Genomic DNA, 26,769 nt, shown 5'->3' on the forward strand with positions numbered 1-26,769 from the left:
CTTGAGAAGAGCATGCAAGTGATTCATTGTAATTTCCCAATTTATACAGAGGAGGCCTATACTAAAAATACTTTATTTTCTGAATTCTTTATGATTTCAGCCTAAATTACCCTCTTTATTTTTAAAGCTGGACTTTGTAGGTCATTTTTCCATATTCATGTGCTATGAGACATACATCTCTGCTTGTTCACCTGTCCCATTCTTCATAATGGAAAAGCCACCTTCAATTCCTGCTAATTCCTTTGATAGCAACTGCTTTATTTCAAATTTTACCTGAAATCTTCGCTGTCTGCTTCTATGGAATGTGGGCTTTTTCCTCTTATGGGATGTTGTTCTCTGATGTTAGACAAAGGAAACATTTATTGGTCTTGTAACTGTTCTGAGAAAGCTTTAAAATCAATCCATTTAATTTTTCTTCCTGTCTTTGCTAAAGGGGGATTCCCTGGGAAGTCAGTCTCGTGTTGTGCTGTCTAATATGTGTATTCATCTGTCTTTACCTCTTTCCTCTGTACGAGGGCTGCTGTGAAAGTAATGCAAACTGGGGCACGTGGTGAACACAAAAGGAAGTTCTGGTAATCATAGATTCACAAGGTTGGAAAGGACCTATAAGATCATCTTGTCCAACAGTCCTCCCTTTACCATACCTACAGAAAACCCCTAAACCATATCTCCTAGCTCCCTATCCAGATGCTTCTTGATGCTTCCAGTTGCCAGTGATGGCAACTCCACCAGTGTGGGTGTAAGTGATGACTGGAAGCTTATTTCTCTATCTTCAACTTCATTAGAATATTAAATAATAAAAAGTCAGTGTTAGCTTATCTCCCTTCCAGCTGAATCATTTGAGTGTGTGGTATATGACGGATTACATGGAGATAGGAGGTTATTCCAGTGCAGGCAGGTTTTTTATTGCTTGTTTTCTTTCTTAAACATGTCCTCTGTATGTTTTCGATACAAAGGGAACTTTAACCTTGGGTAAGAATTCTCACTGACGTAACTTTTGTCCCTTGTGCAGAATAGGAGTTTCAACTATATCATCTCTAAAAATCAATTGTCTTCCAATCTCTTAATGCAGAAAAAAAATATGGGATTTTTACTTTTTGTACATAGTTGTACTTTAAATGTGATGAAATTAAATCCCCAATATTATAGGTAAATAGATCAAAGGCAGTACCTTCTTGCACTGGACACACTGCATGGCAAACTGTTTTTCGTAGCAGGGAACACAAAAATTTTGATTGTCTTTAGGAATGAAACTCTTTGTCCCAATTGGTTGCTGGCAGCGGTAGCAGATAAAGCAGGTCTCGTGCCAGCTGTTGCCTTTGTATTCCATCTTCCGAGTACCTGTAATGAGACCAGAATGTAAGTAGAATTTATGGCTGATACTAATGCTTTTTGTAACTCTTGTTTACATGACAGCTGGCTGATGGAAAATAAATAGTGCAGCTATGAGGGAGTGGCTTTGCATGGAATTGGGTGTTGCTTTGAGTTTTTGGAGAGTAAGTGGTTTTCCTAAAAAGAAGAGAGGCATTTTCTGCTAACAATAAAAGCTTTGGTGACTTTTTAGAAGGCTGACATGATGTTAAGTGGTTAGAAGGCTGACAAGGTGATAAAGTATTGGCTAATTATGAAAAGTTGTAATAATTTGTCTCTGCAGGATGAAGTTTTACCATTCTCCCTTTGTCAAATATTAATTCTTCGTTTACTAGTAGCATAATTTTATTTTTTTTCTTTGGTCTCATTAAGTTCTGCCCAAAGGCATACTCCAATATATACATATTTTCAAAGGACCGACTTGTGCACCATTAATCATCTCTCTGCTTGTTTCTTACATGCTCAAGTGTTTGTGAGACATTTTATTAATGGACACCCTTTATGAATTGTGTGCACATGGTGCACACGAGTCAGTCCTCCAAGGAAGGATGTTCTGGGAAAAGATGGGGACACATTTGAAAGATCAAGCCTGTAATTACTTAGCATTTAATAAGCTTGTCATGAAAATGCTTTATTAAATCAAGGGTATATTGAGTAATCTGCTGAAAACAATGTAGCTGCTGCAAAGGTTTGTAAAAATTGGTTTATTCTGTTTTGAATTGTAAGAGAAGAAGGAGGTCTCTTAATCACTGAATCCCAACTCCATTACTACCTATCAATCTGTAACTCAAATAATAGAGTTCTGTTCTGTAAATGAGCTCTTACGGGTCTGAGTTCATTCTGAAAACTGGGTTCTGATTACGGAAAGCATCACCAGCTGTGTTTTATGAAGTTCACCATCATTCAGCAGAGAAATTTAAGGTCACAATTGTTGCTGAGATTAGGTTTGATATTAAACATGATCTTTCTTCTGCCCCAAACGTTAAGTATCCTAACCTGGCATAATTGTCTTCTTGCACTCATTACATTTGGAAGAGTATTCATTGGAGTAGCAATCAGTACAAAGTAGATGTTCCTCTTTTGCAGCAAAAGGTTTGTCCACCAATGAATTCTTGCACTGGAAGCAGTGGAAGCAGGTTTCATGCCAGTGGCGCTCCTTGTAAGACAGATCCTGCAGGAATTAAAAACCACAGAGTAAAGAGAATGAATAGTTTGCTCAATTGGAAGTTCAGAGAATGCAAACATGCAGATCTGAATCAGACAGAAATTAAGGCTAATTTGCATGGCACAGGAAAATAGCATGTTCTGATGCAGGTGAGTCTATTTTACCACGGCTGCCAAAAGTAGCTGATGACAACTATCAGTCCTCTTTCAATTCCAGGTCAGCTGAATTCAATTTCGATTCAGCAGAGGAAGAAATAGTTTCATTTAGATATTTCCTTCGAGAATGAAGTCCTAGTTTTGATTCAGATTATATTTTGTTAACTGTAGGGATGTAATCGACTTCCTATACTTTTCTCAGTTATTGCCAATTTCCAGGTCATTTCATAGTTTCTTCTTTCTGAGCAGTTATCCTTTTTCCAGTCTCATATGGATGGTTTGCCAGGTTTAAACCAAGGTTGAAATTGGCCTGATGCTTTTTTTCTTTGTGTGCACATTGAAATTAGTTTTTAACCAAGTCTTTGTGCTTAATTTTATGGATGTATGTTTCAAAAGAGAATTGGATGCCTTGATGGTGACTGAACACTCTGGGAGATGAGAGACCGCAGTGTACCTGCAGCCACTGATCCAAAACACTCTTAACCAAGGAATTAACACCTTAGAGCACATAGGTGTTTAAAATATCTTCCCAGTAATGCTTGTATTAATTAAAACAAAATATAACAACAAAAAAAGACGTGTGTGAAAACCAGTCCTGTGATTTACAGGGATAGATCGTGTCTTTGCAAATGTTCCACAATTAGGCTACGTAGAGTTTTACCAGAGTCTTATGGAGACCAAAGTGGAGCTCAGATCATTACGAGTATCTGCCCATCTGCTAAACCTTTTGAAACAACCCCAATTTCTGACCATAAAATCTCAGACTTTCCTAAAAGCAAAATGAAAAATAAAAGTTTTGAATTTAAACTTTTTAAATAATTGAGATGAAATTGATTCATCTAAATCTGTTCTAAGAGGGGAATAACTTTGTCAACAGAAAAACAGAGCTCACAGTCAACAGCTTTCCTGAATGTGAAATTTGCCTGCAGGAAAGCAGAATGACGGCAGATCTGTTTTTCTTTCTGTTATAGCAGGACATTTTTTTTCCACATGCTGCCTTTTTCCTCATGTTGCAACATTCTACAGGCTGCTTTTCATATCCCAGACTCACGTGCTGATATTTCCTTTTGCTTTGCCTTATTCCGTCAATTAAATTATGCAGCACAGAAGAGCAATAATGAAGAAAAGGGTTAGGTTTTACTGATGAGGTGTTTAATCCTTAAATCAGTTATGATGGCAGATTGTATAGACCACAGCAGAGTAGGTCAAAGTAGCAGACATTCATCACTTTGCCATGATGAAATCATAGCTGCAACGCAATGAAAGCAAGATAGATACTGGTGCGAGTAACCTCTAGCCAGCCTGGGTGATTATAACAGATACTGTCATCAAATGTAGGGGATGTTTAAGATGTCTGACACTGATGTGCCTGCAGCATAGTATTGGACAGATTAAATGGTTATTGTCTTCTCTCTCTGAATCTATCAACCGAAGCAAGGAAGTCCAAGGTACTGATGAAACAGTTTCACAGCTGTTCTTAGGTCAGTGTAATGAAGTCACTGGGTATCAGGTTTTTTCTACGTTGGTGTATTGTACATCTAACTGGAACCATTGCGCTCACGTTGTAGATGTATTGACCTGGATCAGATTCTAAGCTGCAGCAGCTGCGTCCACAGACACGACTTCAAGCTTGTCTGACTGTTAGCTTGGTGCTCAGTTAAGCTGAAAGAGAATTTGATCTACTCAAGGCACAGGAGCTTGAATTACTCTAGCTGACTGTAACCAAAGCAAATCTGTTCTAGCAGAACACACAAGTGACATATAGTTAATTCCTGTTTATTGCTTGGATTTCCAGGAAGAACTAATAAAGAGAATTGCTTTTGTGGACTCAGAAGTGGAGCATATCCTTAAAACACCAATAAATGTGGCTGTTTTTCTGCTTAATTCTGCTTGAGAGAAATAAGTGCCCAGTATTATACCCTTTAGCTTTAGTTTTCAGTAGTCTCCTATATTGCCTAAAAGAAATCTGGAAAATAGCTGTCTTTACCATCAATCTGTGTGTCTATGAAAATGGATGACCACATGCTCTTCTTAGATAAAGCACTAATAGTCACAGTACTACCATAGACTGAAATTTGAGAACTAGAACTGTGTTTATCATAGAATCATAGAATGGCCTGGGTTGAAAAGGACCACAGTGATCATCTGATTTCAACCCCCTGCTATGTGCAGGGTCACCAACCACCAGACCAGGCTGCCCAGAGCCACATCCAGCCTGGCCTTGAATGCCTCCAGGGATGGGGCATCCACAGCCTCCTTGGGCAACCTGTTCCAGTGCGTCACCACCCTCCATGTGAAAAACTTCCTTCTAATGTCTAGCCTAAATCCCTCATCTTAGTTTAAAACCATTCCCCTTTGTTCTATCACTGTCTGCCCTCATAAAGTCCTTCCCCCTATGTACGTAGAGATGCATGCCCACAAGATGAGGTCTGCCCTGTGCCAGTGTTTTGCTGCTGGAGAGCAGAGAGCTGCAGACTAGTTCTGGATGTGCTGGCAGTGAGAATGGAGGGAAGAATGGTAATGCCTGCCTTTGCAGAGTTACAATACATCCAGGAGCAGAATCTGCAAGAAGAAATATTTAGCACTTCACACTGTTACATTTCATCCGAGTATAGAAAATAATCATTCCCTGATCTTTTTTGCATGAGGATAGAAATAGCTGATTTGCAATACTTGAAGTGCTTTTCAAACTACCTTATTTTCATGATGTCATCTTCAAAGAAAATATCATCAGGTTAACAGTTTTCAGCTCCTCGTATCCTACTGTATTATGTCTCAGACCTTTATAGGCCGAAGTAACCTGAAGTTGCTATGTGTTACCTTTTCTCCTGGAGCTGTTCTCAGTGGAGACTTGACAGGAAAAAGGAGACCAGAGGCACCAGAAGAGTAAGAGCATATGTTTGTTTACAAATGAAAAGCACATCAAGCTTTTTGCTTGACTTAATGCTATTTTCGGCAGGATGAGCATGGGAAACTGAGTACAACAACCAGTGTGCAGATTTTGGCTGTGATCACCCTTGTTATGTTAGACTGGTACTGCCCTATCAAAAATGTGTTTAGAGAAAATGAAGTTAAGCAATGTTAATCAGCGCCATAGTGATATGAAGAGAGATGAAGATGTCGTTCTGTCACCATTCCTCATCACAACAGCTGGTTCAGTATCTGACACTGCACTGAGAAAGCGCTATGACTCAGAATAGGGGTTGAAAATTAGGACAACCTTTCCCTTTTTCCCAATCCATATTGTTAGATGCTATATTTCTCATTTAGTTTACACGCAAGACTGACCATTTGACTCATTTTGACCTACATGCTGCCACAGTAGCTTTATCGCACAACCCACTTTTCATTTCGTTCTCACATTTTGTAGAGGGAATTTTCACCCTCTCCTGCTGGCCAAAGCCAGCCTGTGGTCTACACTGAGCACCTGATCACTGTTGGTATTTCCTGTATTTGTGATGGTTCCTTTGCCAGAGGGGCTGCAAAGAAACTGTTTTTAAAAAGGCAAAAATCAGCCCAAAGTCACATTTAAACAGTTAAACAGATGAGAACATAACAAATGAACTTTTGCCCAAGGAGGTTGTGGATGTCCCATCCCTGGAGGCATTCAAGGCCAGGCTGGATGTGGCTCTGGGCAGCCTGGTCTGCTGGCTGGTGACCCTGCACATAGCAGGGGGTTGAAACCAGATGATCATTGTGGTCCTTCTCAACCCAGGCCATTCCCAATGGTTGGACTAGATGATCAATGGTTGGACTAGATGATCTTCTAGGTCTTTTCCAACCTTGATAATTCTGTGATTGATAATTCTGTGATTCCATGATTTCCAGAAAGAAGCATGAAGTAGTGGGTGTAGTGAGCAGACGCAGGCATTGAAATGCCAGCCTCTCCTTCTTAGAAGGAGCACATTTCTACCAGACCTGTTGGCATATGGATAATGTGCAATAGCTGTGACAGAAATGGCACTGTGTTTTTCTTCTGTCTGCTGGTATCTCCTACCACTCAGCATACAAAGCTTTTAATCTGTCTGTGAAAGTTTCATAAACATCATCTGAATTGTTTACAAAATGGCCTAAATCCAAAGGTGTAATTAACATCACATGCTGTCATTCAGGCATTTTTTATTTTTCCTTTTTGTAAAAGACAGCATTTAAAATAAATAAAAAATGTTATTACTCAGTTACATACACAATTACTTAGAAATCGCCATAAAAAGATTGAAGGATGGTGAAGCAAATTCTCTCCTGCCTTGTATTCAAAGACAGCTTGTCTTCAGGGTAGCTAATTTATGGGATCCTTGTCCTGGAAATGTGAGGTGAAAATGTGACTTTGGCTCAGTTCTCCCAGAGCCCACTCCAAGTTTGAATGTTACCAGTGCCAGAGCAGGCTGAAATGTCACTCAGATGACACGCAGCAAGGAGAATGCAGTGGGGTTAGAGATAGAGAAGCAGCTGTCCTCTTGTCACCAGCTGGTCTACTCTCAGGTAAGCCCTCCAGCTATGGGAGGATTGTCCACTAAGGGAGAGACCTTCTCACTTTTGTTCTGCTTGGTTTTATATGGTAATTCTTACCCAGACAAGTAAGTATTTAAGATGCTATCAAAGGTAATTCTTGCTTTGCACCTACTTCTGAGAGTTCACTCTGGGAATTGGGTGCTCCAAATCTTAATCCTAATCTTTCTTTAGTCTTGTGTTTTGCAAGCTCTAAGAAACAGCTGTACACTAAATAAGCCATCTGCAAGAAGGAAATTCATTGCAGAGTGTAATAAAGAGCATCATTTTTTTTCAGCCTCATTGTTCATATATTTCTATGGTTGGACTGGATGATCGCAGTGGTCTTTTCCAACCTTTATGATTCTGTCTCCACTGCAGCTGAGTTCTCATTTCAGCTCTCTTCAGTGCAGAGAAACAGCAGTGGCCAAGATGGGACTCGTGAAGGTGGATCTGAGTTGAGAGCTAAAAGGAGCTTTTCAAGTTGTCCTGTGGATGTGGGGTGAGTGATAACATTTTTACTGCATTAGGTGTCTGTTCTGTAAAAAGCTGTACAAAAAAATTGTCAGAATAAGTAATACATACAGAGTCCACTTTGTACATGCAGTAGGCATGGTTTTATTCCCAAGCACTGTATGTTGCCACTGCATTACAAATGTAATGCTTAAGATATGTGCATACTAACAACGTGTATGAATGACTGTATGTATGTTTTGATCTGTTTCTGTACATATGTGTATGTATAGTTAGATAAGAAAGAGAAGCATGATAATGCAACCGTGCTTTATGGCTGAATTATGCTCAGTCACAGTGCTCAGGCTTTGACTGAAACTTGTGGCTGAGGCACTTACAACCACTCTCTCAAATGCGTTCTCGAGTGTCTATTACTGTAATAGAAAAATGACTCTAGTTTGCCTGTCAGTGGGAACATTAATCGAACCCCTTTTTACTAATCACCACATATTTTATTTGCAGAAGACTTGCAGGAGCTTGCTAAGTTTGGAAGTTTTCTTCATCCGTAAAAATGTGCTTAAAAACTATAGCATAAAGGGCTGTTTGTAGGCACAAGCAGCAGGCACAGAAACAAGGGCTCATTTGTGTCTGGTTCACTTTACAGCTCTTTAAGAATTTTTTATTTGCTATCTATCTTATAGTTGTGTTGTCCACACACACACACATATATATATAGCATATGAAAATATGCAGAAAATTTGGGCTTTTTTTTGTTATGCTTTAGCGTAGGTCTCTCTTAAAAGTACAGAAGAGAAGTATATTGGATAACACCCACACTCCCTAAATCCATAAATCTGAGTTGAAAAGTTCAGACTGATTAATTCCTGAATACTTTGTCCAAGATTTGTTGAAGGCAGTCCAAGTTTGGAAATTCTTGAATATCAACACATGGAAATAACTTCTCAGGGGATTAGAAAGAGACCTTAAAACAAAAGCATATTCTAGAATTGGGGCAGAAATATTTTGCTTTTCCAGGTCAGGCCAGCTGTATCTCTTCTCTAATCTGCATATTTATGAGCTGTAGGAAAGCTGGCAGTTTTATAGCTCTTACAGATTATTGCCAGTTCCCTGTCATGATGGTGAAACACGTTCACCTTTTTAAGGCTTCCAAAAGAGGCTTTCCTACCCATTTTCCAATAGGGTAGAATAGATCAGAATGGAAGGCACAAGATTTCAATTTTTTCCTATACGTGTAAGCATATGATTTAATATTTCAGAGTCTTTGGAATACCAATATGGTGCTTGCAATTGCTGTTTCCAGGTGTGTGAGCCAACACTGTAGGAAACCTCCACAAACAGATCAAGAGTCTGATGGCCACATGAACTCGCTCTGCCAGTGATGCTCTCGGCTAAATTTAACATGTTGATTTTGGGTAAAAAAGGTGTATACTGGATGAAATCTATTCATACGAGTCTAACAAGCACCTCCAATTGAATTCCTCAAATACCATCTTTCTTCATTCACCTAGAGTAAAGCTGTCATGAACTCTGGTTGTTTTGGTTAATTTGAAAGGAATGCAGGTGGTGCCACCTCATTTAGAGCAGGTAGATGTTGCCATGAAATGCAGCAGTGCATAGCTAAAGCAAGCGAGGCATCTGTTCTTCCTTTGTCATCTTTAGTTAAACCCCACTATCATTATTCTCCATTCAAAGGCTAATTGTGTTATAACTGATGTATTACTTCTTTCAGCATTAGCCATTTTTTTTGTTGTCTATGAGTTGGCAGCGTCTCCTGAGCATCTTGTCTATTGATAACAACGAATTATAGTTAGTAAAGAGCTAACAGTGGCTTAGCTCTCTCTGATTCAAAAGTAGGCAATACTAGCTTCTGCCACCTTTCCAGATCTCAGCTGACCCCAATGACAGCTGATATAGTGATATAGTGAGACTTTTTAAGACCAGATCACCCTTTGTCTTACAGGAAGAAAAGGGTGCTTTTCCATTTCTCTTATGCTTGTTAAGCCAAGGCTTGCAACGGGAAGTGGTGAAAAGCAGGCACAGGAGTCCAGAAAGCATTTTCTCTCATCAGCCCTTTTTAGCCATTAAGCTATACTTATGGACTCATCCAGCTGATAGCATCGTGTCTCAAACACCTTTAAAGGCTCCCACACAAATACAGTGTTTTCTGTATTAAATGATATTAAAACATCAGTGCTTATTACCTCTGGAAAAAGCTCTCCAAATTTAACCCAGTATCTTTGTGGAAGACTGAAGGATCAGCTGTTTATTTAATATCAAGTATTTTCTCCTGAAAACTTTTTCTGTGTTCTGGATTATTTCTGTTGCCGCTGCAGAGCACCTATTCTTCTCAGCTATAGTGAGGGGTTGTCTGTGCATCATGCTTTCCAGATACATTTTCTGGGCATTGCCAATGGCTCCATGTCTAGCATGTTGATAAGACCAAATCATTTATTCATCACATCACTGAATAAGATCATAGAATCACAGAATCCTTAGAGTCAGAAGGGACCTTTTAAGGTGATCCTGTCCAAGTCCCCTGCAATGAACAGGGACACCCACAGCTCAGTCAGGTTTCTCAGAGCCCCATTCAGCCTGGCTTTGAATGTGTCCAGGGACAGGGCATTCACCACCTCTGCGGGCAACCTGTGCCAGTGCCTCACCACCCTCACTGTAAATTGCATTTTCCTTTTATCTAACCTAAATCTCCTGTCTCTCAGTTTGAAACCATTTTCCCTTGTCTTATTGCCACAGACCCAGCTAATGAGTTTGTCCCCTTCTTGTAGATGCTCAGGGATCAGCCCATTTTGTGCAGAGGCTTTGTACCTTGGAGCAAAGGTTTTATTCAGAACTACAAGCTATGTATCTAGACAACCCTACCAAGATAATGAGACAGAGCCTGCCATACCTTGCAGTCAGCTCCAATAGGTTTCTTGCATTCCTCACAGGTGTTTGAATAGAGGTTTTCGTAGCATTTCACACAGTAGGGGCTGTCCTCCCTCAGGATGTACTTCTTACCAAACAGGGATTCTTTGCAGTAGTGGCAGTCAAAGCGCTCAGTCATGTTGATGCCTGGAGTCCAGCTGTCCTGCCACAAAGACAGAAATGGGCATGTTGGATTGAGCCGCAGTTGATCAGATACCCCAAGAAGGGTTTGTTATCAATTCCAGTTTATCGAATTCAAATTTTATTCAGATAAATCAACAGAAAAGAAGAAAACAAACTATAAAGCTCAACGTGCTTGCTCAGTGAAGGCAGTAGCCCACTTATTTTAACCACCCACTGACTTACCTTTGACCAGAGCTAGTGTTAGAGACCAGAGAGAGTGGAATATGAGTAAATCCAATGTGTGAAGAATTCACACGGGATGCTTAAAGAACGCCAGATATGTTTGACTGTCAAGCCCAGTGCAAAATGCTGAGTCTATAGGGCATGGAGGGAACCATGAATGAGTCAACTAATCTTCAGAAAGACCAGCACCGCTTCTGTAAGGCAAGAAGCAAGTTTGCATTGCTGGTAGACTATAGTTGTGTACAGGCTATCAAACATCATTGCTGTGCACTTCTGCTCCTTCCTGCTCTACATTCTCAATAAGCCAGTGGCTGACAATAGTTGCACTGCAGTGAGCCAGTGCCTCTCTCTTCCTGCCCACAGAAGGGACAATAGGCACCGTTTACAGCAGGAAGTAGGGGGCAGTGATTGCATATCTGATTCCTCTCTGATGTAGCTGAATGAGTTTGGACAACTCATCCAGCAGCTGTCATGTACTGGGACACAAATGAGTGATAGCTATTCTGGTTCAGGCAAATGTCAAGTAAAGATTAAGCAAAGGAATGAAGGACATGTTATTTCCTCTGCTTGTCTTGTTATGTCTCCAGCATCCTTTGGATGTGCACACAAACAACGCTGACACAAATGCCTTTGATTAGTTGCATAAATGTTCACTGTTGCCCAGCACGGTTGCCCAGCACAATTTGTTTGGGTCTGAATTTCACTGCAGTCATCAGCTTCTTTCTTAGCCTGAGGCTCACTTACACCTGAGGTCTGTTCAGGGTTCACAGATGAAGCAGGGCATTGCTGTTTGCTGAGGAAGGGGAAGAACATTCCACCTACACTACATGAGCTTCACTGCTTGCCAGGCCTGCTCTCCTCTAAGCCAGAGTTCATCTATAAAGCCAGAAATGTTTTGGGTACTAATGGCATAAGCGGCTATCTCTGTCTTTCACACATAAGCGGCATTTACAGCAGCTGCAGTCCTTTTGCCAACTTCAACTCTCAGTTTTAAACAAAAAGTTGTTACTTGCTTCGTGTTCTTGGCACAGATTCCTTGACTCTGGAGTTTGTCCTTTTGGCTGGAGGAGCCACCCATAGGGCATTCGGAAATTCTCAGTTCTCTTCCAAGATTTCAGTTTGTATTATCTTTTATCCCTTCTCATTGGGGTTTGAGTAATGTTTTAGAGTGGTCTGAATGAACAAAGGTCATCTTGGTGGCTACCAGGCTTTCCCTTTTTGATGTTCTTTCAGCTGCTGAATTGTGTGCTGACTTGTACAGGTTAAAACGAGAGAGCTTTTGCATGTGCGAAGCAAGTACATGATGGCTCAGATGCTGAGAAGTCTTTAGAGCTCTGAGTAACTGCTAAAGAAAAAAGAATTTGTGCTTGGAAGACAAATTCTGACAGCTGGTCAGCTGTGCTATGGCCAACCCAAATGGAGCAGTGGTCCAGCTGTTTTGTACAGACAATATATGAAGGAACTAACTTTCTTATTCCAGAAGAGATCTAATTGTACATAGTTGTTCTCAGTAGAGCAGAGAGGATCACAGAGATTGATAACAAAAAGATGGAAGGTATAAAGAAAAAGATGGAAGGTGTGATGAAGAGAGAAGTGCAGGCTACCCAGAGTTTGCCTGAAGCCAGCAGCAGCAGCTGGCAACGACAGTGTAAGGGAGGAGAGTGAGACACAGAGCTAGTGTAGGGTTATCTTTCCTATCTGTCTGCTTCCAGCAACTTAGTCTTCTCTTGAAGTCAAGGTGCAATTGTTACCACGACAATTAATAGATGACAGTGGATGTGTATTTGTATTTCCAGCGAAGGAGGTAGAGATGAACTAACTTCCTTCATGAAAAGATTTTCAGCAAAACGAATGGAGTCAGAACAGTGTACACTGGTTTATGTATGTATGTCTGAGTCTGATAGGAGAGACAGTTTGTCCAAGTGGTAGGTGTTTAGGACAGAAAGCTGTAGCTTTTTATGTAGACCCTAGCATATATTACATGGTAAGATTTGGTCCCACAGTTAATTTGTGTTACTGTAAGGCTGAAATCTGAGCAGGAGCTGTGTATGGACATGCATTTTTCACCTTACTTCAGAGCTGTTTTCTTCTAGCCCTGAATTAGATGTGTGATACCAAAGAGCAAAACATTTCTCTTCAAAATAAACAAACAAACAAACAAATATAGAGTATAATTCCTCTGAGGGTTTATACAATTTCTGTCCTTCATCCAAAGTTTGCAATATAAAATATAGAATTGTATCGGGACTAGAAGAAATGATTATCCTCTCTAAACTGGGTGTTTTCATTGATGACTTTGTTCCAGGGTGGTTCTTCTTCTTCAGTGCTGTGTTGTTTTCTGGGTGTTTTTCACAAGAACAGAGGGAAGTATTATTACTCACTTAATGTAAAAGTCACTGCCATTACGTTGGAAAACACCTGGTATTTTCTTCCCTATCCTGAAAGGATGCATATTTTGTTAATGGTGCTCCAAGGCTGGCACTGTGGATTGGGCCTCTCACAGAGCAGGGTGATGCAGACTTAACTTCTGTGTCCCCCACAGATCTGAGGTGAGCTCCACTCTGAGAAGACTCTGGATGGAGTTAGAGGCACTGTTCAGAGGTCTGAGAAATTAAGAGAAAAAAGGAAAAATTCCAAGATCTGCATTTTGGTTTTGGTTACATGACTCCCTATTTGGATTTAGCACTGATTTCAGACCCAGTATCTCTTCATGTTAGGAGTTCAGGTTTGTGTGGTTTCTTTCAGAAAGCTGCAATTTGGAGTGAAGCAATCTGAGCTCCACACTGTTTAGATTGGAATCTTGGGCTGGATCTCAAGATCTACTATGCAATACTTTGATGGTATTTGGATGTTGTATTCTTCTCTGGAGAGCAGTAATTAAAGTAATCAGAAGGAATATCTACTAAATATTATCAGGAAAGTCATACAAATCATTGCAGTCTTACAAACAAATGTAAAATCACACCAAGCATGCTTATGCCTATTAATGCACGTGGTCATTTACACTGCCTGTCACAAGGTTCCTGCCATCTATAAAAAGTCACGCTGAGCTTAGTGCAGTTTTTTAGGCACTGCTTTAAGCTGTAAGAACAAACAAATGCTTTCACAATTGTAGATGTGCATGAACTGCTGCTCAGCCTCCTTGCCACTGACCAATGCCTTTCTCTTGTGCTAGTGCTTGTTGACTGTAAAGCTCTATGGGCCAGAGGCTTATCTTTATTATGCCTCTCAGTGGTACAATGGGGTTGCTATTTTATACTTACGATATTCCAGATTGCTCTCAACATTATCATAAGGGAGAAAATGATTTTTCTGTCACACAGTTTCCCTCCTACAACATTAGGAATAGCAAGTACATCTCCAAAAGGAAAACAGCTTTCTACTGCATGCCCAGAAGAGAGTTCCAACTTATGCCAAATGTTAGCACTAGCCAGATTGTGTCTCCCAGGCAGTACAAATTGGCATGAAAATTACCAGAAATTAAGTAGTAGGCTGACTTAAAAACTCTGTTTCTATAGTCTTCCTCTTTCTGCTCCTACAGCCTCATCATTATAGAAGCTGTTGTTAAAGGCTTATTAAGAAATCGTAGAATTATTAGGGTTGAAAAGACAACTAAGACCATCTAGCCCAACTGTCAGCCCATCACCTGATGTGATGGGCTGTTCATGTTCATGTGGCATTTTCCCATCCCCTGTCATGATTTATTGTTCAAGTGAAGATGTGATCCCTTGTAATAGTATTTGGAGATACCAAAATAAAGCCCTGTAGATGCCAAAGGAGGATTTGCTATTGATCTCAGCCAAGTCAGTAGAGCTATGGCTTTACCTGTGCCTTCAGAGGTGGAAGTTCTTTAGCCAACTGTACAGGAAATAAAAGGCCTTTGGAGATGCCCATCTTCTTCCAACATGTTCACACATTCCTCCCACCTGTCTTTCATTTTTTTCCCCCCAGAGGTTTGTAGGAGTTTTTTTGATCTGTTTATTTTGCTTTCCCTGCAAAAGGAAGATCTGTGTCTGGCAACTTCAGTGACATAAGCCATGCAGGTTCAGAGCATTTGGAAACAATTTATGTTAATGTTCCAAAAGCTAAAATGCAAAGATTTATGATATCCTTTGCAACTGTGAACTAGCAGTTCAAACTGTGCTGGATTTCTGGCAAGAGGTGGTTATTTTTCTCTACTTAGCAGCTACTGCCATATTCATTACCTACCATCTTGATGCAGCAATTGCAAGCCACTCTTCTAAGAGCTAATCATTTTTCAAATCCCGGTCATAATGCTGTACCAAGGGAGAGGAGCTATTTTTTTTTCTTTTTAATTTACTTCAGGAAGAAAAGAAATTATGATTTAACATGGGGAATCCACCTGAACTTCAGCAAAGGGAACCTCGGTGCTTGGAGCTCTAGCTGGCTGCAATGTATGGGCTGCCTCCTTGTGCTGCTTGCATCCCTGACCCTCTGGCATCAGACTTCTGGCCGTGGAGAGCGAAGACAGCATATGCAGAACAACCAAGCATCTCTCAGTGGGCCACCAAGGAACATTTATTTCCTAAGCTTCCTAATGCCAGGCCAAATATTGAGATGTAAATAATCAAAAAAAACCCAAGATGTGCTCTTCCCTAGCCATAGACTCTGTTTCTGCCACAGGCTGCGGGAGTACCATTCAGTGAAGTGCATTTCATGATCAAAGAGAATAAAAAGGGTATAATTTTGCAAAATTATTGAGACAGTGAAGCTTATTACTATGACATGTGCTCATACAATCATCTAGGAGAACTGGGCTTGTTTAATCTGGAGGAGGTAACACTCAGTGGAGACCTTATCACTCTCTACAGAGACCTGAAAGGAGGTGGTGGTGAAATGAGGGTTGGACTTTTCTCCCAGGTAACACTGATAGGACAAGAGGGAATGACCTCCAGCTGCACCAGGGGAAGTTTGAGTTGGATATGAGGAAAGATTTCTTCTTTGAAAGAGTGGTGTGGCATTGGCACAGGCTGTCCAGGGAGGTAGTAGAGTCACTGTACCTGGAGGTGTTCAAGGAAAGGGTATATATGGTACTTAAGGATGTTGTTAGTGGGCATGGTGGTGATGGTTTGATGGTTGGACTAAATCATCTTAGTGTTTTTTTCAAACCTTAGTGATTCTTTGATTCTATGATTCTTTGTTCACGTCACTGAAAAGGGGAGGCATGATTACTGTAGAGAATGAGTTGCTGGGTATCCTTATATCCCATAATCTGGGGTAGCTTATGCTAAATTTGTAAATGAGGCAGGGATTCCCAGATAGATCTGTCTGCAGTCTTTCTTTCTCTTGTTATTTTTAAGCTGAGGAGAAAGTGGAAACATCTTTCTCTTGCTGTTGCTGTGGAAGACAAATCCTTGTAAGCCCATCAGTAGAATTTGGCACCCTGTCTTCAAGAAATCAAAGCCTCGTAGTATAATATCATTGCTGTCCCCGATCAGCCCTGTTAACAGTGTTTAGATAGCTTTACCAGTATCCAAATCAAGGTTAAGATGTCAGAGGTATCTAACTACAGAGGTATTCCTCATTGCTTCTGAAATTTTTAAGCTCAGAGTAGGCATTTGTAGATCTCATAGAAGCTCCTTGCAAAAGCAGAGAAAACTTAACTTGATATTTGAACATAATAACAAAATGAAGAGAAAACACACACATATCTTAAATATCCCACCCAGTCTATTCTGTACCCATGCTAGACTTCAAAATGTACTTTTAAAAATGTTCCATTTATAACAGACCATTTAAAGTTACCTTAAAACGTTCTTCAGAGTAACAATTAATTCATTCCAGTGACTCAACTTCCTTCTACATGGGGCACTTATTTTACCAATAGTGTAACATTCCAGTGTCTCTTTATAAGTACTTTAGAGCAATTTTCTGAGTAGACCGACCACATTAACTTGTGCAGATAACAAAAGTATATCCGATTCCTGTCTGGATCGTGGTCAGCCTATCAGAAACTGGAAAGTCTGCTATCCAAGATTGTTTTCCTTAAAATAACAATGCTAAAGAACAGAAAATGTTCCTTGAGTGGGAAGGTTTCCAGCATGGCTGCCTAAAGTAATCCTGTTGTCAGCAGTGGAGAAGGAAGACTCCAGCTGAGGTTTCTGTGTGGCTTGTTGTGTTTGGCATTCAGTAAGATCTGCTCCAACTTAGTCATTTCTACAGCTGTAGAGTGAGCACCAGCATTGGTAACTACAGATGGCACTGAAGAAGTGAGCACTGATGCTTTGAATGTGTACTGCACACAATTTACAGTGATAAGCTGAGGTTGACACTGAAATGAGAAGAGGATATATGGATTTAGAACATTCCTTAATACATATCATTTGCAAAAGGAGCCTATTTAAATGACACAGAGGATGACTCTAAAACCCACCACAGCAAGGAAGAGTGCAGCTCAAGAGGAAAGGCTTGCCATTATGTTCTATTTCAGTCTTTTTAAACTTCTCTCTGCTTTCTTTCTCTTGAGCTATAAACAAAGGCTTACTCAAAAGAGAGAGACCATATACTTGGCATTACTTAAGCATATAAATTCATATTTCTAATAAGAGTATTTAAGCAGATAACAGAAAGTGATAGTATAAGATTAATAAAACCCACTGTTATCTAATAAACCTACTGTAATCTAAATAAGATTAATAAATCCTACTGTTATCTAATAAACCTACTGTTAGCTAAATAAGATTAATAAAACCTATTGGCTATATGCTATGGTAATAATGTTTAATTAAATGACTGCAGATGCTAGACTTCAACAGAGTCATGTTTTTCCAGAGAAGGATTGCTTATTGACAAGAACAATACTAACCCCAGGAAAGTCTGTCCCTAAGATAAAGTCTTCCAAAAAGTATACTGTGCTGCCATGCAGTGAGATTTCTGAGTTCTTCTACACTTTTGATATCCCATACAATACAATCTAGGACACAAAAATAAAACACTGTCCCAAATATTCAATGTTTGCTTCTTTCTACAAAGGGCAGAAACAACACTGGAAGGATCCTATGGAGGAAGAATGCTTTGTTATTTGTCATGGCCTTTAGCAAAACAGTCCTGGCTTTCTCTCTGGCTCCGTGTACAGAGGCAAGACCACAAAGCCCTTTCTGTCTAAGATAACTGGCACATGTGATGGCTGGGAGGATCTGTTAATACATGTCTTTCAGCTGCTGTGCAAAACTACTGTAGCAGTGAATGCCTTGGCGTTGAAGCATCCATACTTCCCTGTTAAGCTTCTGTGCTTTTGGCTTTACAAAATGTGGCATAAAAAAACCCTGTGTAAGTCTTAGTGGTGCCCATTCAGATGGGCACATCTTAGAAACAGAAATGGACTGCAGCTGGGCAAAATCAGTTGTGTCCAATTTGTCGACTGGAGTTTGGCCAAACACAGCGAGCAGAGACGAGCTGTTAATGTTGAGCCAAAGTGACCATGGTGCACAAAAGACTTAGAAGCAAGCACAGAAAGACAAAGGGAGCCTGGAGACAAGGAGGCAGGTGACCCTTTTGTGAGCAAGATCCTTTCTAGCAGGAGAGGGAAGATGTTGGGTGGACCATGGATTGATACTGCAGTGGTGTGGAGGAGGAATTCAGCAGCAGTAGGATCCTAGTCTCTGAAGATACTTTTGGTCTTTAGAGGTACTTGAACAAGAATCCTACAAAGTAGATGAAGGATTCATCCCAAGAATGCTTCAAAGCAGTGACATAATAGAGCTAGGGAAATGCTTATAGATGTATTTTTTCTTTAGGCAACTCATTGCATTTCTTATGCAAGATGAAGGAAAGACTGGTGGGTTTTGAACCCCGTGCCTGTGTTTGCCAATAGTCTATAGCTATTTCCTGCCTCTAAATATGCAACCCTAAAGATTGCTGTTCCGTTGCTGATATATTTACAACTTTGAAGTTGAAAATCTGCTGGGAGAGATGAATATTCTTATATCAGTGTTACGCTCATCTACTTTCCTCTTAATGGTGTATTACTGTGTATATGATAAACATTTAGTCTTTTGATTAATATTGGACAATATAATGTAGAAGGGTATGTAAAAAGGAAAAAAAGATAAAAATAAATAGAAGACTGCAGCTTAACATAAGCAATATGGCATTCAGCCTTAAAAGAAGACTCTAGTATTTACTAATCAATTATATTTATGCCCACACTCTGGAACTGTTAAAGGCCAGGTTGACTAGGGCCTTGGGCAGCCTGATCTAGTGAAAAGTGTCCATGTCTACGACAGCGGGTTGGAACTAGGTGACCTCTGAGGTCCCTTCCAACACAAACCAACCTATGATTCTGTAATTCTCTATGTAGCCAACTAGTATTGTGTAAATGTTAATGTTTCATTGGCTGTCGATTTATCCAAGATTTATTTCCATGAAACCTGTCATTACTCTGCCATTTAACACCCTCACTTGGGCAGAATCTGCATCACAAGTGTGTGCATATATAAATGAAGCATTAAAATTGCATGATTAAAATTAATCAATCTAAAATGAAAATTATGAATTCCCCAACCTCTGAAGCGATACCCAAATGAGAGAAGGTGACTGTCTACATCACCACACCATCCAGTTTCTTTGAAGATACTCAGGATCCATTTATCCATCAGAAAAATACGAATGAGCTTCAGACCTGCAGTGTACTGGCCAGTAGCAGCAGGCACTCATTCCGTTCTCAGCCTGATTTTAAAGAAGCCATTTCCTCTGGCTGACAGCATTAACATTTATCCAGTTCCTCCTTAAGCTCTGAATGTTCAGTGCCCTGCAAGGCAAGGAGGTGAGGATGGCAACAGATAAGACATTGCTCAGCTCTCAGGCTTAAAACTCAGTACCCTGAAGAGCTGAGCCAGGGTCACTTATATGAGTATAGGTCTTTACTGCCCACTCCCACTGTTTTCTTTTGGAGTGAAACTATGAATTTAAAGTACAGTGTGTCACCAGCTCTTACAATTGCAGCATCTGTACTTTGCCACTGACTTTTTTTTTGGTATCCTAATATTAAAAGCATTGTGGGATCTTGCAGAACTGTATTGTGTGCAGCTGAAGGTGGTGCCAGGTGCACCCACTGGAAGTGCTGATGTCTGTATGGATAGTAAAGATGTGATTTTAGGGAAAGGGGCATCTTTAAGAAACTATCCCAGTATCATGGAATCATAGAATATCCGGAGTTTGAAAGGACCCATAAAGATCATCCTGTCCAACTCCTGGGTCCACACAAGACCACCCAAAAATCAGAACATATGTCTAGGCTCCTGCATTCTTTATAGAGAGGGGCATATGGGCCCCATGGGGCTTCACCTACATGTAACTCTGTTATCTTCCTATATATATAGGAAACTAGGCGTTATCTTTATCTGAGTACTTAGGTCATATACAGACTAAAGACTAGATTGCCATTTCATGGTCTTCATGGCAGAATGGTGAGAACCAAATGTACGTAAATTCTACCCCAAGACTTCTGCTGTCTTGGATTCTCCTACATTTTCTCAAAATACTTTAAGTGCTGGTGTATCTCCCAGTCTCAGGCCTGCAAGTCAAGTGATAATGTCACTTGGGACCAGCCAGGCAACTTTCACAAACATGGTTTCTCAGCAGAAGCAGTTTTTTGACTTTCCAGCTGCTTCACTCACCTTATCCACATGTTGGTTTGGAAGCCAAAGGATAGCCCCAAAGATCACTATCTATGCTATGGCTAGTATAAAATACAGATTTATTAGTGCTCTGGCCAGTAGTGCTTTGGACATGGTAGTACTACTATGGTAGTATTTGGAGCTGAGTTTTCAGTAGATACAGAACCTCATATCCTTTTTTGAAATAATAATAAAAAATAATCCCCAAATATGACCTATAATATGCATGGGCTTTGTTAGAGCAGCATTTAGAGTCCACCTGTTCACAGTTAAATGATGATGCAGAAAAGAATGAAAAATCTTATGAGAATATATATATATATTTAAACTCTTTTTCTGCCTTTCAAATCCAAAAGCCTGAAACAACTGTTTTCAGTTTACCTGAGAATGTCAGGCTGACAGGAGGCACAGAAGACTTTAAGGAAAAAGTAGGGAGATCTGTAAATGTATAAACAGATGAAAATAGGGTTCATAACAGAAACCGCAACCTTAGCTAGAAAATTCCTTCACACTGGAATGTGTGTAAAGTGCCTAATAACACACTCCTTTGTGTTGGCATGATTCTTATTTAAGACATTGGACAAATATGTATAGCCAACAATATACATTACAACAATTGACCTTGGACCAAATGATCAATCAGCAGTCATAGTTAATACACCTCTAAACGGGTGTCAGGGGAGTAACAACAGCAGCTGGTGTGTATATTTTACAAGGTTTGCTTTCTCGTCCTGTACACAACAAAGTTACAGTACGTAGGTATCAAGTGGACTACACAAAAGCCATATCCCCTTAGGGAAGTCATAAGTTTAGAACAGCCATTAACACAGACAATGAAAGTTAGTATTTCCTTTATTATGTACACAGAGATAACCATGTGAGATGGCATACAGTAAGCATCCAAGTTATCGGAGCTGCACACACATGCACAAAGAGAGACGCGTGAAAGGAAGGGATTCAGAGCTATTAATTGGGATTTGCATTCTAATTTATTCTCACCATGTACAAAGAATAAATATAATGCTCGTGGTTTCTGTTTTCCCTGTACATGATCTGCTTGCAGCTTTTGCCGGAGAACAGGAGAAGCTATCTTTGTTTCACATGCATCTGCTCTTGCTACAGTGTAAAACCATCCTTTGTTGTGCTGGGAAGTGGGAGGTGTGCACAGAGGTGTAAGAAATCCAGAGCCTGGCTTCTGCTTGTTCTGACCTCCCCAGTGGATTACACACACAACACAATACGGTCATTAAAAACAGTTACACGTGAAATGACCCGGTGCCTCATCGGCTCGTTATATGTCACCGTATGGACAGACAAGCAGCAGTAATTGCTCTGATGAGGAATTTGTCTTTTCCTCCTCTTCACAGCCCTGGCTGTGTGCTGAGGAGGAAGGGGACCTGTGGTCTTTCTCCTTGCATCCTTACCCAACAATGCTCTGGGTACCACACATCCCTCTCCATCTCCCTGCACCCTTTGTTTAAAGTGGCACCTCCTAAGGCACAGTCCGTGGGGAAGGAGGGGGGAAAAAGAGATATTTACTTACAGAGCAGTGGCAGGCAGCTAGTGTCACCTCCTGGACCAGGGGCAGAGAGTCACATCCATTAACAGCTGTGCCACGAGCACACTGGCCTGCTTGCTGAGGTGCAGCCAGCCGAGGCTCTCTCCTGCCTGCTGAGAGCAGCTCTTCTCATTTCAGCTCTGCAGGCAGCGTGGTGTGGAAACAGCCTGCTGCCTTCCCCAGCCCAGCGAAACCCCTCGGTATCATTTTACCATATAAGGAGACAAAAGCATCGGAGACATTCATTCTTGTAGGCTCTCTGCAGCTGGCACCCGGCACTTGCTCTCTTCCAAGGGTGTCAGTACTTCCTCCTCCTAAACATCTTGGCTTTGTTGGCCCCCTTCCTAAAATAAGCCTCCCCCCTCCTTCTCTAGCCTTTGTTTCTTTATTAATAACACAGCTCCGCTAAAGCTGAGGGGTCTTGCTTTATGGAAGGAAAGGGTTTTGCAAAGCCAAATGCTTGTATGTCTCTTCACCTGGCTGAGAGAATAAAAGCATCTTGTTAAGGTTGGTCACTTGGCTGCTTTGCCTCTGTGACAGAGCCTTGCCCAGAGATGAGTGAAAAAAGCTGCCTCTCCCTTGGTGGAGAGGTGCTTATCTTTATGAAGAGCAAGTCTGCAGACTTGTCTTTGTGAGCAGTCAGAGCCCCTTGTTTCCCCCCTTCTTTCTTTCTTCCAGGTCTTCCCAAAATGAGGCGGGGGAAGAAAAGCATGGGAAATCAATGAAGGCAAAAAGCCCCCTTGTGCAGGAGCAGATTGCCTCAGCACGTGCTTGGGACCCAGCAGAGAGCCCTGCCAGTGGGCACATGCTAAAGAGAGGGTGAGCCATTAATCCTCCTATAACCAGGAATGAATTTTTCTGCTACAGGATCCAGTTTCATTTATTAGACGTTCTAGCAGAAACACATTCTGTTAATCAAAACAGTGAGGGTCCTGGGAAACTTCCTAAAGGGAAGAATTTGGATCATAAGCGATGGGGGTGCCTGCTCTCTGCCAGTGGAGGGGCAGAATGGGAAGACAATTCAAGATAACACCTGACTGGTGCCTGACGGGAGGAGGTGCTTTAAATTGACCATCAGGAAACTAGTAGGATAAAAAAGTAAAGCCCAGTAGCCTGCTGTTGTTTTGCAAGGTAGACCTGTGTCCTTTGTATTCATTCTGGCTTGTGCTTGGGCAGTGGTGCTGGTACACAGATCACAGACCACAACAGGACCACAGGATGGCTGAGGAAGAGCCCTCTGGGTCCCTCAGGCCCACCCCCTCTCCAACAGAGCACCAGCCTAGGGCCGTGGCCAGGTAGCTGCTGGATATTTCCAAGGAGGAGACCCTACAGCCTCTGGGCATCCTGTGCCAGTGCTCCATCACTCATATAGCACAGAAGTGCTGCCTGAAATGAGTTTGCCATGGGTTTGTCCTTGAACAAACAAACGAACAACAACAGACACACAGAAGCAACAAAACAAAGTAGCAGAACCCTGACTTGCACTCACTCATCCTCTTGCATACCTGAAAGCTAGTTAGATTTTGAATGGGAATTAAGCATTAGCTCTACTCAAAATCTACCAAAAGCACTGACAGAATAAAATGACAAGAAAGGGCCATTTCTTCTTCTCTGCAGATACGAGTTCTGGTGTCCAACAGTAGCCATGGGTCTGTCTGATGCTGTAGCCCTTATAATCACATTTTCAAAGAGCAGACATTTTGCCCTAGAGAACCAACCACGGATGTATGAGACTGTGGAGTTTGGTTCTGTGGTAATTAAAGCTCCTTTAATTCCAAGCTGCTGCACTCCCCAGCCATGTGTTGCTGGCTGCTCCCTGACATTGGCACTGGCAATGGCAGATGAGTTACACCAGACAGTGAGCAATTCTCAGTGAGCCCTTAAGCTTCCATAGGGCTGCACACCTGTCTTGGGAGGGCTGCTGGCTGGGTGTCCACTCCTATCATTGGCTTATCTGATGCCAAGACAGGATTGGTTCACATAATAACAACAATAATAATTCTTCTTTCTTTTACATTAGATTATTTCACAATGACAACAATGTGTTACTTTCAATCTGAGCTACAGTTCTTAGCTCAGCTCTGATTTAGGAGTGCATGAAGTGCATAAAAAAGAAAAAGAAGCCCTGAAGGTGATTAGAATTGGACTATTTGAGTTGTTTATTTCTAGGCCATTCCAAAAGAAATTAAATATTCTGAATATGTTATTTGATTTTTTTCTATTTCCATCATATTCACTTCCCTATCTGTCTATTGACAGCCAAGGCAACAGCTCTGCCAATGATTTTTTGATGTGAGCTGCTGGAACGTACTACGTTTTCCCCAATTATAAGTTAAAAATACATGCTGGCTCTAGCTGAAATTGTTTAGCATAACTGTTGCAGGCCATGGGTTGACTTTGGGAAGATAAGATTATTTTTGTCTGATTTATCCAAAAATCTCTTAGTCCCTGAAGGCAGAAGAAACTCTGCTGATTTATAACCCAGATTTATAATGCCCTGTGGGGCTGTGGACTCATTATTGATCCTAAGGCTCAGCATTAAGCCTGCATGGAGCCTGAAAGGAAAGAGGGAGAGTTACCAGGCAGCACCTTTCCTCATACCATGATGTGGCGAGAGCACTCCATCAAACACAACTCTTCTTTTTGTCTGGATGAGGAGCTACAACATGTGGATTAGTGGCTTGTAGTAGCAAAGGTGATGGGAGGATGGTTGGACTAGATGATCTTGTACGTCCTTCCTAATTTTGTAATTCTATGATCCTGTGATTCTGTAGGGCTGAAATACATTTCTGTTCCATTTTGTGATTCAGAAACAGCCTATGGCTTATGCATTTCTCACCTATGCTGCATTTGTTTTTTGTTCTTCAGTGGTCTATGTGCCTTAAGAGGTTTAAATCTGGTATGGAGAAGACAGTACCTCACAAATAGGAAATGAGATGGGAAAAATATCATTCATACTCTGAGATTTCTGAGTGGCTTCACCAGTCCTTCAGAAATCTTGCTTTAGCTACTAGTCTGATGCCTCGGTAACTACCATTTCAACACTTATCTCCTTTTTCTGGCTGAAAAGATCGAACAAACAAAAATAGTGGAAAAAAGCTATCTAGAAGTGGAATATTTCTATTTCCCCCAACTTGAGCCACAGAGAAACTTAGTGAAAAATAGTGCGTCAAAGTTGGAAAATAACTCAGCTACTGACTGATTCCTTCCATCACAATTTTATCTGGGAAATTGTTATGTTACTTTATCAACATTCACCAAATCCCTTTCTGATGCTGTATTACATGTAATACAAGCTTCTGTTGGACATAAGAGGGTGAACTGCTGTTTTTAGCAGTACTGCTTAGGAAATAGTGTAGGTTTATGCAGACATTGCATTTTAGTTTGTAAAACCTGAAATAACAACCAGGCAGTATTAAATCTTATCTATTCTTATATATGTCATTTTCCTCAAGCATATGAAAAATATGCAAATGGTAAATGGTTGGTTTTTAGTCTATATTTTATCTCCCCATTCAGTCTCCTGGTCTTAAGTCTTTTTGCAGTATTCTGATCTTTTAATTTTTTTCAACTGAGTGACTACAGTCAAGCAGAAATAATCATAAATTTGTAGAATAAGTGAGAAGTATCAGGGTTCCACAAACTCTGAACAAACTACAGATCCCATGGGACAATCCTTTAAATCCACTGCAACCAAAGAAGAGTACCTTACAAGCACTGGAAGTCTGCCTTATTTAGGTTAATGCACAGCTTTTAGAAGGATGTTTAACCTAAATCAGTGTGAAAAGCTTAGTATTTTAGAAGCTCCAATCTAATATAGAAAAAAAGTATTTTCAGCATTTTCTTTCTTAACATATTTTCCACCAACAGTTTTAACAATATTCTTCAGTGAATTTAGAGTAAGATGCCATGGCTCAGTAGCACTGAAGATCTGTTTTTGTATAGAAGACATTGTCTTCAGAACGAAAATGTGCAGTTATCCATATTGCATCATGTCATATGTCCGTCAAGTCCTTCACTAGATAAGCAGCCTTGTCTGAATAGACACCCTGTGTCCTCATGGTTTAAAAGCCCATAAAAACCACCTCAGGCTAATGGAAGCCAATTGAACAAGCCCCCAAGACACAGATGTGTTGTGCAGACCAGCCATCCTGGAGAGCCATCACCAGGCTGCTGGCCAAGTGAAGAAGAAACCACGAAGAATGGTATCAAAGACATCAAAGAGAGTGGAGGGTATGAATTCTTGTTATGGAGTGCAGTTCTTTCCTTCCCTGCTTCCTCTACCAATGTTCCTTCTTCTTTCCCCCTTATAATGAACAGATTTTCTAAGGAAATTAGAATGAAATATTTTGTTTTCTGCCATCCTCACACCTCCTTGGTCTCTAAGCGTTCCCTAAGCCCCTCAGCTCTGTAGTTAGTTTATCTATGACCACCAGGGACAGAGAACCCAGTTTTACACCTTTGGAAGTGCCACAGGATCAAGACACTAGAACTTCTGGCAAGAGCTGAGTGGCCTTTAGAAGTGCTAATTTTCATGATGCACCTGGACACAGAGCTTTATTAAAATAATCTTAAAAATGAGGATGAGAAAGCATTTCTTCTCTGCTTTGTTGCTCAAAAGTATTTTCTCTG

General features: G+C 40.8%; 2 protein-coding genes across 9 annotated transcripts in view; one reads left to right on the forward strand and one right to left on the reverse strand.

Moving 5' to 3' along the window:
- FHL2 (four and a half LIM domains 2) overlaps positions 1-26,769 on the reverse strand; it is a 38,368-nt gene that overhangs the window by 2,020 nt on the left and 9,579 nt on the right. For 3 of the 8 annotated variants that reach the window (XM_085551916.1, XM_015849880.2, XM_015849903.2), the window contains 3 exons: positions 10,559-10,738; positions 2,368-2,542; positions 1,172-1,341 (listed from right to left, as the gene is read on the reverse strand). In XM_085551916.1, coding sequence (XP_085408042.1) covers positions 1,172-1,341; positions 2,368-2,542; positions 10,559-10,714 — 501 coding nt within the window. In that variant the 5' untranslated portion in view covers positions 10,715-10,738. Of the gene's footprint in view, positions 1-1,171; positions 1,342-2,367; positions 2,543-10,558; positions 10,739-20,960; positions 21,013-22,122; positions 22,280-26,769 lie in introns of those variants that run through there. The other 5 variants (XM_085551919.1, XM_015849897.2, XM_015849891.3 and 2 more) reach the window with 4 other exon arrangements.
- Positions 7,543-26,769, forward strand: part of LOC107306581 (uncharacterized) — a 122,940-nt gene continuing 103,713 nt past the window's right edge. Inside the window, exon 1 of the transcript XR_014947843.1 lies at positions 7,543-7,681. The gene's annotated coding sequence lies outside the window, so the exon portion shown is untranslated. The remainder of the gene's footprint in view (positions 7,682-26,769) is intronic.

Source organism: Coturnix japonica, chromosome 1 (assembly GCF_054131305.1).
Source record: "Coturnix japonica strain WE chromosome 1, WE-NBRP24, whole genome shotgun sequence".
In the NCBI taxonomy this organism is placed as follows: domain Eukaryota; kingdom Metazoa; phylum Chordata; class Aves; order Galliformes; family Phasianidae; genus Coturnix; species Coturnix japonica.